The 17262-nt window shown below is 41.4% G+C and overlaps 1 protein-coding gene across 3 annotated transcripts in view; it reads left to right on the top strand.

Annotated features, from left to right (window-relative positions):
* Positions 1-17262, top strand: part of PRDM2 (PR/SET domain 2) — a 118053-nt gene that overhangs the window by 21338 nt on the left and 79453 nt on the right. For all 3 annotated transcript variants that reach the window (XM_032393312.1, XM_032393305.1, XM_032393309.1), the window contains 2 exons: positions 9377-9491; positions 11192-11295. In XM_032393312.1, coding sequence (XP_032249203.1) covers positions 11287-11295 — 9 coding nt within the window. In that variant the 5' untranslated portion in view covers positions 9377-9491; positions 11192-11286. The remainder of the gene's footprint in view (positions 1-9376; positions 9492-11191; positions 11296-17262) is intronic.

Raw genomic sequence — 17262 nt, 5'->3', positions numbered from 1 at the left:
CGAGATCATGACCTGAACTGAAACCAAGAGTTGGATGCTTAACTGACTAAGCCACCCATGTGCCCTTATTTTACTTTAAAAACCAACTTTGAGGTATAGTTTTTGTGTATTAAAATGTACTGATTTGAAGTGTATAAGTCTTAAGTTTGACAAGTACCTACATCCACTGCTCTCAAGATGTAGAATACTTCCACTGCCCCAAAAGGTCTTTCTTGCTGCTCTGCCGTTAGTATTCCCCCCGCCAGCCCCTGCCCCGGGCAAGCACTGATTGGCTTTCTGTCCTGTGGGTTGGTTTTTCCTGTGTTTCACATGAGTGGAATCATTAGCGCTTGCTCTTTTGTGTTTGTCTCCTTGTGAGCAGTATAGTGTTTTTGAGATTCATCCATGTTGTTGTAGGTATCAGTAATTTATTCCTTTCACAGAGGACATTTTATGGGGGACCATCTGACCATGCAGGTAAATCTGTTTATAATTGTATTTCTAAAGATTGAGTGAAAACTTGGATGGCTTTCTATCCTTCATTTTAGGTTATCTTCCCCTTTTTTCCTTGTCCTCGATTGATCGATCGATTGATCGATCTATCTACATCTATAGGTATAAAATACATAAGGTATAAAAAATTGAAACCACTTTTGCTGTTTTACCATATTATTAATACAGAATTACATTTTTATAAGTAATTATAAATGCAAATTTGATTTTTCAGACTTTTTAAAGAGACTTCCTACTAAGTAAGGTGATTCCTATGTGTTAGGACTTAAACCTCAATTAATTAATGTATAGTTCAGAAAATTAACATGTTTAATGATGGTGGCACTTAAATCTCATTTTGAATCATGTTTTCTACTAGATAAATTAGCAATTTTTATGAGATCTAGGGCCTTGTCTTTCTGAATGAAAATATATTATTTCTGAAATTTGAAAAAGAATTAGCAACTTGGATGACATTTCCTTATATAACTGTGGAAGGAACTATGGCAAGAAGGTTTATATTTTTTGTTATTCTGATATTAATGCTTTGATAGAGAAAAAGGTTATAGGATTATTTAGCTCTTCCTCACCTTTGCTGTCTGGTGACTCATATTCCACCTTCAGTCCTGCCTTGGCCACTCCAGCTGTGTGACCTTGGGCAAGTCACTTGACCCCTTAGTATTTGCTCTCTTACCTGTTAAATAGACGTAGTAGTGGTGGCCACCCCATGCGGTTGTGGTCAAATGAGTTAATAAAGGTAAAGGCCAATACCTGGCATATAGGAAACACTGTGCAAGTGTCATCATCATCATTATTATTTTCAGCTGGTGACCAAGTGTGGATTCTGCCCAATAACATACTTTCTAAGCACTGTTAGTGCTTTAGTTCAGACCAAGGCATTGCTTGTGTGGACTATCACAGAAACCCCCTCACTGACCTCAAACCCCCTCATTGCTGACCGTGTCTCTCCCCATGGGACCATTCTCTCTCTATAGGCCTAGAGTTCTGTATTCATACAACAACATAAACTTGACCACATAGGAAGTCAGAAAAGCGGCCAATTATCGTGAGTTGTTTGGAACATCTTCATGGGTGAACTAGGGTTTGAACTTGACCTGGAAGGCTGTAGAAGATACTGACTGGTCAGAAGAATTGAAGGCAAGAAGGATCAGTGGTCTGGGAGCCCTGTCAGCTGAAAACCTGACCTGTGAAAGACCCCAAGGAGTTAGGAGGACCTCCAGAGAGTGGTGCCTGTAGGGACCAGGGAGGACATTTAAGAGTAAAATCGGGATTTTTCTGTGATTTCTTCCAGGAGAATTTTTTTTTTTCCCCTTAAAGCTGTAGATAGACCGAACAAACTCCCATTTGACTTGAAAGGCTGTGGCTCCATAGTTTACTGCCTTGGAGGAAGGTGGTTTGAGATTTGACAGCTGTCTCAGCAATAACAGACTCACTAGGAGGCAGTAGAAGCCTCCTTCTGGACAAAGGGAAGGGTTATGTCAGGTTGGGAAGAGCTCTCAGGTACCTAATTTACTTTGCCTCTCTCGAACCTTGAAAGACTCCGAAACCAGTAGAGTAACTACTGGGTTTTATTTCGAAAGTTTTTAAAAAGACTTCTGAACCAGATGCTTTTTAGAATGATTAATCAAGAAGGCAGAGGGGGTTTAGAGAAGGTGAATATAGAAGAGACTGGAAACCAGAAAACCATCCCATCACATCTTGTCAGTCTCCTTTAGTGGTGTCCCATCGCTCTCCAGATGCACTCCAGGGTCTCTGCCCTGGCGTTCACGGTTCTACAGGTTCTGCTTTCTCCCTGGCTCACTCTGACCCAGCCACAATGATCTCATTCTGTTCCTGAACATGCCAAGCCCTTTGTCTCCTCAGGATGTTTCCCTGGAATGCTCAGTCCTTAATACATGGCCATTCCCATCTTTCAAGTCCAAGTGTCTGTGTGTGTGTGATCTTCTCTAAGATGCCCCCCGCCCCCATCCCCACAGCTACCCTAACTGGGACAGTGTCCACTCCTTATCTGTTTATCACACTCTTTATTTCATGGGTCCCAGTGGGACACCCCATCAGGCGGGCAGAACCCGTCTTGTCCTCGCTGCTGCTTTCCTCAGGCGGCGCAGTGCTGGTTCATGGGGCACGCGTTGGACATGTGTAGGATGAGGAGACTGCTGGGTTATTTCAGATTGGAAGGATGATGGAAGCAGTGGGAATTGGAGAAAGGGCTAGGACATGACAGTACTTTGAGCTCCCCAGCAGCGTTTGACTGTTGACATCTCCCCCTTCCTCGAACCTTTTCCCCAGCCTTTCTGACATCCTGTTCTTGGTGCCCCTTCTTCCTCTGTGACGTTGCTCCTGGCCTTGTCTTCCACTCTTAGATAGTGGCATCCTGAGGGCTTTGTCCTTGCTTGTGTCTCGGTCTCTGATCTCATCCGCTCTGCTGGACTCCATTACCAGTTGAGTCTGCGCCCTCGTACAGTCATCTCTGTGCACCCAGACTTCATGGCACTTGACTGCCGGATACGTGTTTGTTTCCAGCAACCACCGCTCAGAGCGAGGCATCCTGTATCAGGCACCTGGTGCGGTGATGAGTGACCTAGAACCTGCCCCCTGTGTCTGCAGCCTAAACTTGCCTCTGGTGGAGAGGCCATTAAACAAGCCAGCCAGTCAGTGCTTACAAAGTGCAGAGTGCCCCGAGAGGTGGAGAGTGTGCTAATGGAGCCTCGGGGGAAATCCTGCTCCTAGGACAGCGGGGACAGGCTTCCTTAGGGTAGGGCGGAGGCCTCGGGCACCCTGATGGGTCTGGCCTTGTTGGGTCTCGGCCCCACCATGCCAGCGCTTCAAGTAAAGGGGAGGAGCTCTGCTGCTTTTCTTTCGCACCTGTGCAGGAGCTTGAAAGGGGCGCAGACAAGAAGTTGTTGCCTTTAATTGCCTTTGAATCTACTTATCCCAGTTTATTCTGATATATTTTCCTTGTTCTCCTTTAGTGATTCACAGTGAAACCCTTAATATGAAACCCCCCCCTTGTGCCCGTAGGGAGCAGCCCCTCCAGTCGTAGTGGAGAAGGAGGGGGGAGGCAGGATGCGGATGTGTGGGCCCAGCCCTCCTTCTTCGATTTCCTCTTGGGTCCCTACATTCTCTCCATGTGGTCTCTCAGAATCTCTCTTGTTCTCTGCTTCTCAGGCCTGAGGTGGGAGGTGCCCGAGGAGCAGAGGTGGTCTGTTTAGTGCAGTAATCCTCCAGCTTTTTGTCTATGCGGATTAGATCAGTGGATATTTACCATGTTAGAAATGGAAACACATTTGTTTTTTTAAAGCTTAACTTGGGGCTTGAGCTCAAAGACTTTGAGATCAAGAGTCCCATGCTCTACGGACTGAGCCATCCAGGCACTCCTTGAAACAAAAATGTTAATTGGAAGTATAGAATCACAGGAAGTTGCAAAAGTAGTACAGAGAGTCCTTGGACTCTTCTTCACTCAGCTTTACCCAGTGGTGTAACATCTTTATTACAGTATCAGAATCAGGAAATAGACCTAGTTCAGGAGTTAGTTAGACTACAGGCTTTATTCATAAATCAGAAAATTTTAAAACACAAGATCAGAAGCTACTTATCCCAGCCATCCCAGATCCATTAGCTAGTGGAATGGATGACATCATCACTTGTCACGACCCCTGGAAAACTCCCCTCTACACACCTGAGGATGAAGAGGGCAAATGACATCTCAGTGTTATTGTAAAAGTAGCCCTGACCTTGTGGACCCCCGACAGGTGGCCCTAGATGATTGTGCGAGGCCCCGCTGGCTTAGTGGTTGGAATGTGGACTCTGGAGTCCATCTGGATTTTGTCTTGGCTCTGTTACTTTAAAACCACGTAGCTTGGGATAGTTACTTGACAGGACAGCTCTGTGGCATAGTATTTGAGAATCTAGACCCTGAAGCCTGACTATCTGGGTTTAAATGCTAGCTCCGCCACTTACTAGCTGTGACTGTGGGCAGGTTTCAGTTTTGTCTGGAAAGTGAAAGTACCTACTACCGGAGTGGTGGGGCAAGGATTAAATGAGGTGTTGCATAGAAAGAGCTTGGAATCGTGTCTGAGTGGGATCCTGAGTATCTGTCCATGTTAGCTGTGATTTTTGTGAGGTAATACAGGAAAGATGGTTAGCCCAGAGCTTGGCTCAGAGGAAGGAGTAAATGTCCTACTCCTGAAGCTGCCCCCACCATCCAGCATGGGGAGGTCATCCGGGGCCAAAGGGAAGGTATTAGGTATTAGGGAAAGGAAAAGAGAGTTTGTCTAAAGAGCTCCGTGAGGAGGGGGCCTGGATCAGCTTTATTAACCATCATATCTTCACTGCCCAGCACAGTGCCAGCCTCAGCCGGCTCTCAGGAAATGTTTGTTAGTGATCGAGGGATGGACTGAATGAATGAAAGAGAACTGCTCCTGGCCATGAATTGGGGAGGGGAGGCGAGGGAAGGGGGTATTGACTTTCTTTGAGTTTGAGTTAGGAAGTTGGAGACATTGATTTAATGAAGATCAATTGATAATAACTGAGTAACTTACTAAATTAGCTTAAATTTAATACATTAGATTTAACCCGCACTGCTCCAGATCAGTTCACTGATACATGTTTGGAGGCTATACTTCACTGAGCAGTGAAATAATGAGTTCTTATGTTTCCTGTTATGTAAAAGGAAAGCAGAGAAGTCCTTGTAACGTCCTCTATGCTTATCACAGTGATCAGTGTCAGAAACCCTGGAAATAGGGACGTGCCTTTATTCCGGGACAGCAAGGATGGGGTGCTGGGGGGCTATTGGCCACCCCAGAGGAAGGAGCAGCCAAGGTTCCTTTGTGGAGCTTGCAGTTTGGCCTCTGGTTGGTCACCTTCTACTCCTCATAGTCTGTGCATTTCAGCAGGTGATTGATTTCTCAGGCACTTCCCCTGCCTTCCTCTCCTACCTCAGCTCCATCTGCTTTTCCCTCACCTTCTCTGCCCTGGACACATTGGTCTTTTTTGCCTATCTGTTCTCTGAGCACACCAGGCTTGCTGGATTACCAGTGCCCTTGCTGATTACCTTTCTGGGCGTGTTTGCCCTCCATACTCTCACACAATGCCCTTCCCATTTCTAGAGAGGTCTTCTGGAAGCACTCTGTCTGTCTAAAATAGCACCCTTTCCATCTCCATCACTGTGTCCCCTTCTTGTGCTTGATTTTTCTTCATAGCATCAATAAGTACCAGGCATTATATATCCTTGCTTGATTTTGTCTGTCTTCCTCACTAGAGTGACACATTGTTAAGGCAAATGAGATGCTTAAAACATTGCCTGGCACGTTGAAGGCACTCAGAAATTGAGTAGATGCTGCAATTTCTTTTAGAAAAAAATTAATCTGGGGAATATTCCCAGGATCAGATTGTGATCTTATATATAAGATCATATATATATATACATACATACATATATATATATGTATATGTACGTATGTATGTATGTATGTTTGTGTAAATGAGATCCCAGTTTATAAGTGTGTGGGGGAGAGAAATATTCTCTTAAAAATTCTTTTCTTCCAAAGATTTACTTGTAAATTGGCTGCTGGGAATTGAGAGCATATATCACATTTTCTAAAAAAGAATTCTTTTATTGACCTAGAAATATACCTACCTCAAATTCAAGAAATTCAGGCACACATGGAAAAAATGCTTTCTGATTGATGACCCTGCTATTTTATTTATTTCTAGCCCTCCTTTTTCTAAAAAAAAGATTAAGTCCATTTACAAGAATTATGTATTCATTCAAGTATTTAAGTGACAACAAACATGTCATGTCTACTGCTAAGCATTGGGAATGCAACACTGAATAAGATAGACACCATCTGTCTTCGTTGTAGTTTATCAGGGGAGGTATATTAAACACATAATTGTACGAATAATTACTTAAAATTGTGGTAAGAGCTGTGAAGGAAAAATAAGGAAAAGGAGAGGCAGTTTCCAGCCATAGGCACTGCTGCTGGAAAGGGGAGAGGAAATTCCTGGAGCTGGCCAGGGTTGACTTGGTGTGGTTTGAGGTCCTTGAATTTTAGTTGTCTTGTGCGAAGGATACTAACATAAACAGAAAAAACGCTTTCCTCCACTAGTTAAATGAGCTCAAATTTAAAAACATGGGCTCACTGAAAGCAGGTAAATAAGTGCACAGGAATTAGTCTTATCTTTTTCCAGGGGCAGCTCTGCTGAGGTCTTTTATATTCATAGGTGTATCAGAAATGTAAACGTACATGGTCTCCATATTACACTCAAGTTACACATTTCCTGTGGGAATGTCAGCCGTCTCCTTCTGACACTTCCTTGGAAGTTTGGAGGTTTTAGGGCATAGGTTCTCAGATTATATTCCGCAGGATATTTTTTTTTCTAGCTTTATTGAGGTATAATTGACAAATTGTAAGATATTTAAAGTGTATGTCGTGGTATTTTGATATATGCAACCATCTAGTTAATTAACACATCCATCATCTCTCATATTTATCTTTTTTGGTGAGAACATCTAAGTTCTACACTCTTAGAAAATTTCAATTCTATAATACAATGCTGTCCACTATAGTTAACCATGTTTTACATTAGATTCTCAGACCATATCCAGGAGAATCTTAACTGGAAATGGCACAGTGGTTATGAACTTGGGCTCAGGGTCAGACAGACAGAGGTTCAAATCCTGGCCTTGAGCAATTTAGACAACTTCCCTAAGCTTCAGTTTCTTTCATTGTGTGTGTGTGTTGGGGGACGGTGAGGGTTGGGGGGAAGCCGGGGGTGGGGGCTGCAGTGACAGTCCCTGCCCCTTGAGCTGTTTGGAGTAAATGCCATCATGCGTGGAAGACTGTTAGTACAGTGCCTTGCACTGAGGCCCCAAGGAGTTTCTCAGGAAATATTAGCTTGTTAGTCCTAGTGCCTGGAAGGATCGGTTAGAGTAGCTGACACACTGTCTTTTCAAAGCTCTTGGGGAGGTTAAATGGTGTCAAATCCTTTTAAATCTTAGAATAGGGTCCCATCTGAGGAAGGAGAAGAAAACTCCCTCACTCTGCCTTTTTTTTTTTTTTATTTTTTTATTTTTTTTAAGATTTTATTTATTTATTTGAGAGAGAGAGAATGAGAGACAGAGAGCATGAGAGGGAGGAGGGTCAGAGGGAGAAGCAGACTCCCTGCCGAGCAGGGAGCCCGATGCGGGACTCGATCCCGGGACTCCAGGATCATGACCTGAGCCGAAGGCAGTTGCCCAACCAACTGAGCCACCCAGGCGCCCTCACTCTGCTTTTTAATGGGCACACACTGATAGGATTCGGAGTTTTGGCTAAGTACTTCTTAATATTGCTTAATTTATCAGTGTTTAATTATTATGTAGCCTAGGATACTGACTACCAATTTAATACCTTTTCCTCCATTGGAAAAAAAATTATTCATGTTGCCAAAATAACCGTTTATAGATTAAAGTTTTAAAAATGGAGGTACTATATTTAAAAGTGAGACATTTGTGTGCTAAATTTATTCACATTTTAGCTAATTAAAAATACCATAAGACCCATTTTCTGGGGGCAGTTTTGATATTCCCATGTTTTGGGAGGCATTTAACTTGTGCTTGGTGACATTGTCAGGACCACGCTGTAGATCCAGCAGGATCAAAGCATTCGTGCTTCTGAAGGGTCCACAGGCGGCTTTGCCCTGCTGGAGAAATGAATCTCAGTCTGTAGATGCCCACTTGTGTGCATTCCAGCTCAGAGCAGACCAGAGAGCAGACTTTCATAATGAGTTGCTCATTGCCATGGGATTTATTTCTCTTGAAGCAGCCTATTGATACTTAAAAAAAGAAAAAAAAGCGAAATGTTGGGAGTACACAAATTTGGATGATATTCTCATCTTTGCACAAAATATTCTTAGATCTGTAAGAGCTTCATTGTAGGAAAATTAACCTCTTTAGGTTGGAGTTTGCTTTTTGCCTACTTTGCTTTCTTTGAAAGTCCTTGAGAAATGATTCCCTTGCAGTGAAATAAAAAACACCTAGACTATAGAACCCATCGTTCTTAGTGGTGTTGTGATGCACATCAGTTCTTTGGGGTGTATGGGATAAGAGTTAAAAGACACTTGATTTTCCTTTGATTGAGTGTTAATTTTAAAATAATAGTCATGTTTTACCAGTTGGCTCAGATTTCCCCTTTCGGTTCCCTTATATTCATACCTAATAGTAATCTTATTTCTTAAGATTAAAGTGAAAACTGGTTAGTAATGTATAAAATTCTATTTCTTAAGACTATGATATTCTGGCGACTTTGCTATTAGTGACTTGATACAAGTGGTAAATTACGGTTTCCTGGAAAGGTCACATTTCCATTGAGGGCCCAGAAAAAGTTGTAGTGTTCTGATTGGAATATTCAAGCCCCTGTTAAAGGGGGTGTTGTTGCCGGAGCTTTGAAAGCATAGATGGGGTGAGAGGTCCTTTACAGTGTGTGCCGAAAGTATTCTTTTAAGTAGGGAGTGTTGGGTTTTATTTTTTAAATGTTCTAAAATGCTGATGGTAGCCTTTGACTTAAAAGTAAGCTTAAGCTGTATTGTACTTCCAGATTCTGTGGGAGTTTAAAATAGTATGGTGCCAGATATTTACATATTTTGAGAATGACTACAGGTGGCTGGAACAAAATAGATTAACACAGACTTGCTTGAAGGTGGCGGTAGTTTCCTTTGGAGACTCACAAACAGCCATCACAGCAGCTCCTGAGATGTTCCACAGCATGGTCGTCTTGGTCTGGCTTGCCAGCTTCAGGTTTCAGTTACGGTTTTGCATATTTGCTTATTGGACCAGAAAAGAAAAAAACGCTAACTGGGTTTGCTTCCCTCTGCTCTGATCCTTCTGTTTCTTGACTTGCAGAACACTGAGCCTGTTGCAGCTGCTGAGAGCCTGGCTGAGGTACCTGAACATGTGCTTCGAGGACTTCCAGAGGAAGTGAGGCTTTTCCCATCTGCTGTTGACAAGACTCGGATTGGTGAGGACCAGGGTCCCAGAAGGAGACGGGGAGGGGATGGGAGAGCCACCTTTATCCAGGCATCCTTTGGGAGCGTTTAAGGTAGGGAGCTCATCATCAAAGCGACAGATTTACACTTAGACTTGGAAGATTATGTGGAATTTCTGCATTTTCCAGTCAAGAATCCAGGGTGGACATAGGTTATAAAACTAAACCAGAAATACCCACACGCCCACCTACCATCCTTTGTGACTTAGCCCGAGTATTCCCTCCCACTGTCTCCTCGGGGCTCTTCTTCCTACTGAGTGTATTATTCCCTCCTCTCTGATTTCACTGGGACTTGAGTGTGAGTATGCTGTTATATTTAATTCCATTATTTTGTATTTGTTTTCACATCTGCCCCTTTTATTGACTGTGTGTGCCTTCATTTCTTACTTACCTCTGTCTCCAGTACCTGACATGTTCTGGACCTCAGTAGGTACTTGAATGAATGACGACCTGAGTGTATCTGAATGCTTCTGGCTGGATTTTCTCATCGAATGCAAACCCAGCTTTTATGTATTTGGTCTTGTTTTTGTGCCCTAATCTTTAGACAGAAGGCTAATAAGGAAGTAAATTATAAAAATTTAGTCAAAGTACAGTTTTGGAATATATCATGTTTGTATCCCTTTTTGTTTTTTTAAGATGTATTTCTGATATTCCAGCTTATGTGTATGTGTGTGTGAATAAATTGTTAATAAATGCTTTTCTAATTCTCATCGAAAAATTTTTCAGTAAGTCACTTGAGCACTTGCATTGCATCATTCACATGAAAGTGGTTGATTGTAGAGCTCCACTAATTGATTGTTACCTCTGTCATCAAATTGGATTCATAGACCTACAGAAGAGTGAAATTTGAACCTCCTAGCTGGTCAGGACTGGCTCAGCCTCCACCTTCCTTCTGTGCATCTTCTGAGAGCAGAAGATGAGGGAACTTGTCCAGAGGGCTTTTGTCAGTGGGTGTCACCTCTGGGTGCTGGTTCCTTGACTCCAGGTCTGTCTCCCGCCATTTTGCCCGCTGCTTCTTCAGCCTGTGTGCCTGCCCTCTGGTCAGTGCCCAGAGCCCGGAAACGGCTGAGGAATACGGTGGAGCAGCGGCACGTGTGACTCTGGGCCGTTTGAAGTTCTGCCAAATGAGTTGTTACAGCAGCTAAGGTTTCAGGAGACTTAGCTGGAGAGGAGAGGGTGTTCCACTTTGAGCAAACAGACTTCAAAAATACCGTTCATAAATCGGCATTTCCAAGCCTTTGTAAAAGCAATTCATTTTCATTGGAGACCATTTGAAATCTGCAGAAAAGTAGAAAGAGGAGTTTAAAATGATTTCTAGTTTCACTCCTTTCTCATCTTTTTTCTCTTTAGTTGTGATTGTGCTCTTCTCCGGGTATTTGTGATTGTACCATCTGGGTAATTTTACATGTAAAAAATAGAAACAAATATAAAACATTTCTTTCCTACTTACAAAACAAAGGTTCTTTACAGACTATTTGGGAACTACAGAAGAATATAAAGAAGAAAAATAATCTTCGTGGAAGACTTGATTTCATTTGACTTCACTTGCTCTCCATTGATCTAACATTATCTTGCTAGCCTTTTAACTTTTTTGTGAAACAGAGTTCACTTTAATGCTTCAATCTTTAAAATAACCACAGTAACATTATAAAAATATTGGTTTTATTTTCCAGGTGTCTGGGCCACTAAACCAATTTTAAAAGGCAAAAAGTTTGGGCCATTTGTTGGTGATAAGAAAAAAAGATCTCAGGTTAAGAATAATGTGTACATGTGGGAGGTAAGAAAGAATTCTGGCTCCTTGTTTATCAATGTTCTGTACATTTTTTAAGAAATCATTCTATTCTCTCAGGATTTGACATTTTGAAATTAAAAGTCATCTTCATGTGTTCTTTTTTTTTTTTTTTTTTTTTTAAAGATTTATTTATTTGACAGAGACACAGAGAGAGAGGGAACACAAGCAGGGGGAGTAGGAGAGGGAGAAGCAGGCTTCCTGCGGAGCAGGGAGCCCGATGCGGGGCTCGATCCCAGGACCCCGAGATCATGACCTGAGCCGAAGGCAGACGCTTAACGACTGAGCCACCCAGGCGCCCCTCATGTGTTCTTTAACATCAAGAATATATATTTTTTACTACACTTGATCTTAGCCAAAAGGTCGAGACGTGAAGAATATATATTTTTTAAAGATTTATTTATTTTAGGGAGAAAGTGTGTGTGTGGGGGGGAAGGGCAGAGGGAGGGGGAGAAGGGAAGCAGACTCCCTGCTGAGCCAGGAGCTGACCTGGGGCTTGATCCCACAACCCCGAGATCATGACCTGAGCCGAAACCAAGAGTTGGGTGCTCAACCGACTGAACCACCCCGGCGCCCCTCAAGAATATTTTTATTAAAGAGAAAATGTGTTTCTTTGGACACAGCTGCTGTTTACATTTGTCTTTTGAAGCTGCTTGGCTGTCCTCAACAATAAATGTCAAATCCCCTTTTTATATTACCTTGTTCAGGGTGTTTTGCATGATAGCCAAGACTTTGGTCTGTCACTTTGCAGGCTTCCAGATAGATACCATAAAAGACACTCTGCGGTGGCCACAAATAAAACACTGTTAGGGTCTTCTCTGTGTTTTAGAAAATAAACTCTTGTGTTGCTGGAATATTCAGAGTTGGATATATTTAGCACATGGCACATTTATATAGTGCTTTGGACTCCGCAGAAGGCTTTAATTTTGTTTATTGCACATCCTCATGAGGATGCTGGAGGACTGCGCAGAGCATTAGCATATTCCTTACAGAGGTGAGGCTGTCAAGGGCAGAGGAGCATTGCTCCTCCCTGTTGAGAGTGGTGTTGATGCAGAACCAGAACCCATGTCTCCTGCCTGACAGTGAGGCGTTTAAAAGTGTTCGTTGGATTGCCTGGCTTCAGATCCTACCTTTAGCTTTGTGACTCTCTGGGTACTTAACCTCTGGGCCCCAAAACCCTCAATTTAAAAATGGGGTTAATAAAAAATACCTCATTAAGATAGCCATGAAGATAAAGCAGGTTGTTACTGTTTGCTGGAGCATTGCATGCAAATTCAGCATTTAGTTCAGATCAGGTGTTCTGGGGAAGCTCCGTATGTTCTGATAGGATCTCAGTTGGTGTGACTCCTTTTCAAAACAAGTGAAGTTTTTCGGTGGTTAGAAAAGCATTTCTATCAGATGGTCTTAAATTGACTCACATCTGTTTCACATGTAAACATACACAGGCCTAAAAATAAAATCTGCCTAGGAAATGTCTGGATACTTTCCATCAAGAAGTTCTGTGACACTTGTGCGTCTGAGGTATGTTGCTGTTGTTTTCAGTGTGACCAGCAATGTTTCTTAACTTGAAGATTCCTACAGTTTCTTCCAGTAATTTTGAGTTTGTTTGTTGTGAATCCCTTACAATAAATCTGATGACAGTTAACCCAAGGGGCCTTAGGGAATGAGGATTTAGCATGAGAATAATCACAGTATGCTTTTTCACTACCTCTGAAGTAAAAGAGTGCTATATTTGTAGAACTGCCCAGCCAAAAAATGATATTAATTACTCAAGATAACGCTTGAATGATTAAAAATGTCTTGACCACAAAATTATGCCCCCAAATAAATGGTATTTTTAATTTTAGAAATTTCCCAAGGGAAACTAACAAATATGTTCCACCAGGTTAATGGTAATCTTAGTGAGGATAATGTCTGGAAACCAGGAAATGCATTGTCTAGTTCTGTGTGTATAATGCTAAGCTTGAACAAATATCATGAATATTAATATTACACCTAAGTTTATTGTACCTATTTTACCCAACGTAACATTGGAGATTTTTGGGCATAGTACGTAAATTATTAGTAGTGTCTTTTGTAGATTAAGCTTCATTTGTATTGAAATTCATATGTAGTATAGGTTTATACTCAGCTTGATGAATGTTGTAATTTGGAGTCATGACCTATTAGGGATTTGACTTCTACTTATAAACGCATTAATACTGCGTTGTTAACTTAAGGTACTTGACTTGTATACCACTACAGTTGGTGAATCTTATGACATTGCCAGTTCTTGTTAGATTTAAAGATTTAGTTCTTGTCAAGGCTGGCTTTTCCTTCTTGCGATTAAAAAAAACAACTGGATATCATTCAGATAGTTCCGACTACAAGGTCTGTATTCCATACAGAAACCTGTAAGCCTTCTGCTCTGTTAAAAGTAGATACATCTGACATGTATGTAGAAGTATGCATTAGGCAAAGTGTAGGAAGCATCAGGTAGAATGTATATATTCTAAAGAAAAAGAAACACCAAATAAAATTTAGTATATCCCCATTAATTTATTCCAACCTTGATGTTAGCCTCAGACTTGCATCAGAATGCCTCTTATTAACGTAACAAACAGCTTATCATTAAAATCTCATCTTGGCATTTGTTCTTCCATTAAAGCCCCTTAAGACTGGCTTATCTTTTAGCAGCCTGGTCTCTTGCCCCAGCTAGAACTCCATTTTAAAGCTAATCTAAGACAAAGTGTTAAATTGCTTTTCTTGAGCCCTTGATTATCTAACGCAGTCTTAAGTCCTCTAAGCTTTCACTGAAAACATTCCATTAAATCAGAAACAACAGGAGAGAAACAGTCAAATATCCTCAGGGTGAATGCACAAAACAGTCAGGTTCTCCTAAGAGGAGAGCATTCTTTGAGCAATTTCTGGAGAGGAACTGCTTGCTAGCCAGCTTAACTGCTGGACTCCGTGTGTGATACTTGCTGTGAGTACCCCCCACCCCCACATGCTGAGCCATCTGCAGTATTCTAACCGCTTCTGACAAAAGCCTTTCAGATTCACTTCCATGGGTCTCAGATCGCTTCCCATGAGATGAACTTCTGAGTTGTTTGCCTGTGAATTGTTCTGATAAGTTTTTTTTTTTAATTGACTTTATTTTTTAGAGCAGTTTTACGGTTTTTTTTAGAGCAGGTTCACGGCAAAATTGAGCAGGAAGTACAGAGAATTCCGCACACCGCCACCTTCCTCCACTATCGTAGCAGAGTGGTGCATTTGTTAGACATTCGAGGGACCTGCACTTACGCATCATTATCACTTAAAGTTCATAGTTTTCATTAGGGTTCATTCTTGGTATACATTCTAATAAGTCTTTTTAAAATTATAAATGTAATACATGCTCATTGTAAAGTAATGTAAACAATACCGAAAACTATAAACAATGAAGTAAAAATCATCTGTGAATATTTTGGTGAACATTCTTCTAAGTCTCTGCTTCTGTGTCTCTGTTTTTCTTCTGTCTCTTACGTACACTGGTCCATATACAAACACCATATATAGACACTTCATGCAATTGAGATCAAACAGCACATGCAGTTTTGTAACGTGCTTTTCTCTTTCAGTGTGCTGTAGACATATCCGTGTCAGATCGTTTCATCTACATAATTATTTCTTATGGCCCCCTAGAATTCCATTGCATTCCTTCCACTGTTTAACCAGTTGAACATTTAAATAGTTTTAATCTTTTTATGGTATTAACAGTTCTTCTGAATATGAAACTCACTGTTATATATATGTGTGCTCACTTGTCTGATTATCTTCTTAAGATAAATCCTGGAAGTATAATTGTTAAGTCCAAAGTTATGCACATTTTAATCGCTGGTGAATTTTGCTAACAGACCTCCAGAAGGATTGCACTAATTTACATAGCCACCAAAAGTACATATTTTTTCCTAGCTTTTTAAAGCAAGTATTGTTAATCTTTTTCATAGTGTCCCCCCTTTCCCCCTGCCTCCAGGCCATTCTTATAAATGAAAACCAATAGTTCACTGCTTCTATTTGCATGGCATTCATTTAGGCAACAACTTTTGAGTCAGGAATGGCGGGAAGATGTAGAATTGTGTTTCAACTAAAATTGGTAAGTTATTTCTCTATAATGAGAGGACTTTAATTATTTAAAGAGGTGAATAACTTTTTATCGGTCTGCACTGTTAGCATTAGATGTTAGCAAGTGCATTCTCTAGTCTTTGCTAGCTCAACAGGTCTAATTTCAGATTATTTCTAAGTTAAAAATGGAGGCAAGACAGAAGAGAGTAGAGAAGTCAGTCAGCTGATCCTGTAGAACCTTTTTCCAGAAAGTACGAATCAGCTCTTCTTTCCAGCTTCTCACCTGCACCAAAGTAGTACCAGAGGCAAAGACCTGAGTCACATGGAAATGCAACGTGCCACCTGTTCTTTATAGCCCTGCAGCTACGAGCGGTTTTTACATTTTTAAGTGGTTTAAACAAAAAAATGTTTCGAGACACATGAAAATACTATGAAATTCAGATGTTAGCTCATGAATCAAGTTGTATTAGAACATAGCTGCACTCATTCGTTTGCATGTTACCGATGGTTGCTATGGCCCTGTGGTGGCAAAGTTGAGTAGTTCTGACAGGGCCCGTATAGCCTGCGAAGCTGAAAATACTTATTGCTGGTTCTTTACAGAAAAAGTTTGCTGAGCCCTGGTCTCAGTATGTAGAAAGGAGAAGCGGTGGGAGTGAGCATGGCGCTGCTGGTGTCTTAGGCTTACTGTGAAGCTATGTGGTTAATAGCAATGGGAAGATTTTGAACTTGGTACTTAAAGTGGGAGTGGCTGTAGAGTTGGTCATAGAAACTTCTCAGCCAATCGTATTCTTTTCTGAGGAACTTCAGGACAGATGAGGGCGTTGAAATATAGAGAATGAAGTGACCTTCCCAAATAAGTTAACTTGTGGTCAGATTGGCAGCTCAGTCTGGTGGAAAAAAAAAAAAAAAAAGAAAAAACCTCTTTGGAAGTGTATTTATTCCCTTATTTAACCCCTGTTTCTGAAGCTTTTACCATGTGCTTTTACCACTGTCCTACGTTCTGGAGCACTGAGTTTGGCATATAATGTGTGCTATTGTATAGATTACTGGTGATATACACCATGGAGATTTTTGTTTGTGGAATAAAAGAATACTGGAAATGCCCTAAATCTTTGCACAGGTGAGAAATCTGAGTGTGAAGTGGCTTGCTTGATGGCTTAAAGCTGTCAGTCCTGGAGTCTGGCCTAGAGTCCAAGCTTCTTGATTGCCTATTCCATTCCTTTCCTGCTAGCAGAGCCGAGAGGTTCTTATTCTTTTTATGTTGTGGGCCCTTTTGAAAATCTGCCCAGAAAATATACAGATGCGCGATATATGTATAGCATATGATATATGGTATATGATATATAGGGTTATACGGAATCCTTAAACATCTATAGCCCAGTGTGAAAATTTCTTTTTTTTAAAAAGAAGGATTTATTTATTTAATTATTTATTTATTTATTTAATTTTATTTATTTATTTGACAGAGACACAGCGAGAGAGGGAACACAAGCAGGGGGAGTGGGAGAGGGAGAAGCAGGCTTCCCGCTGAGCAGGGAGCCTGATGCGGGGCTCGATCCCAGGACCCTGGGATCATGACCTGAGCCGAAGGCAGACGCTTAATGACTGAGCCACCCGGGTGCCCCCCAGTGTTAAAATTTCTAATTTAAGAATAGAATAAGTTATTTTGTTGATCCATTGAATGTTGATTGGGGCACCTACCTCAAACCTGTGAACATTTACTGAGCATCTATTGTTGGGAGATTTTCCAGATATATCTGTGTAGTTGTAGGTATGAAACTTAAAGTAATTCCAAAAGAGAGGTTCGAGGGTTAGTCAGTGCTGTCCTTTGGTAACGATGGCTGTGGTCCTGGACTTTGCAGGCTTGGGAGG

This window comes from Phoca vitulina, unplaced genomic scaffold (assembly GCF_004348235.1).
Source record: "Phoca vitulina isolate PV1807 unplaced genomic scaffold, GSC_HSeal_1.0 scaffold2, whole genome shotgun sequence".
Taxonomy (NCBI): domain Eukaryota; kingdom Metazoa; phylum Chordata; class Mammalia; order Carnivora; family Phocidae; genus Phoca; species Phoca vitulina.
The sequence above is the reverse complement of the archived record's forward strand: the minus strand, read 5'-3'. Positions and strand labels throughout refer to the sequence as shown.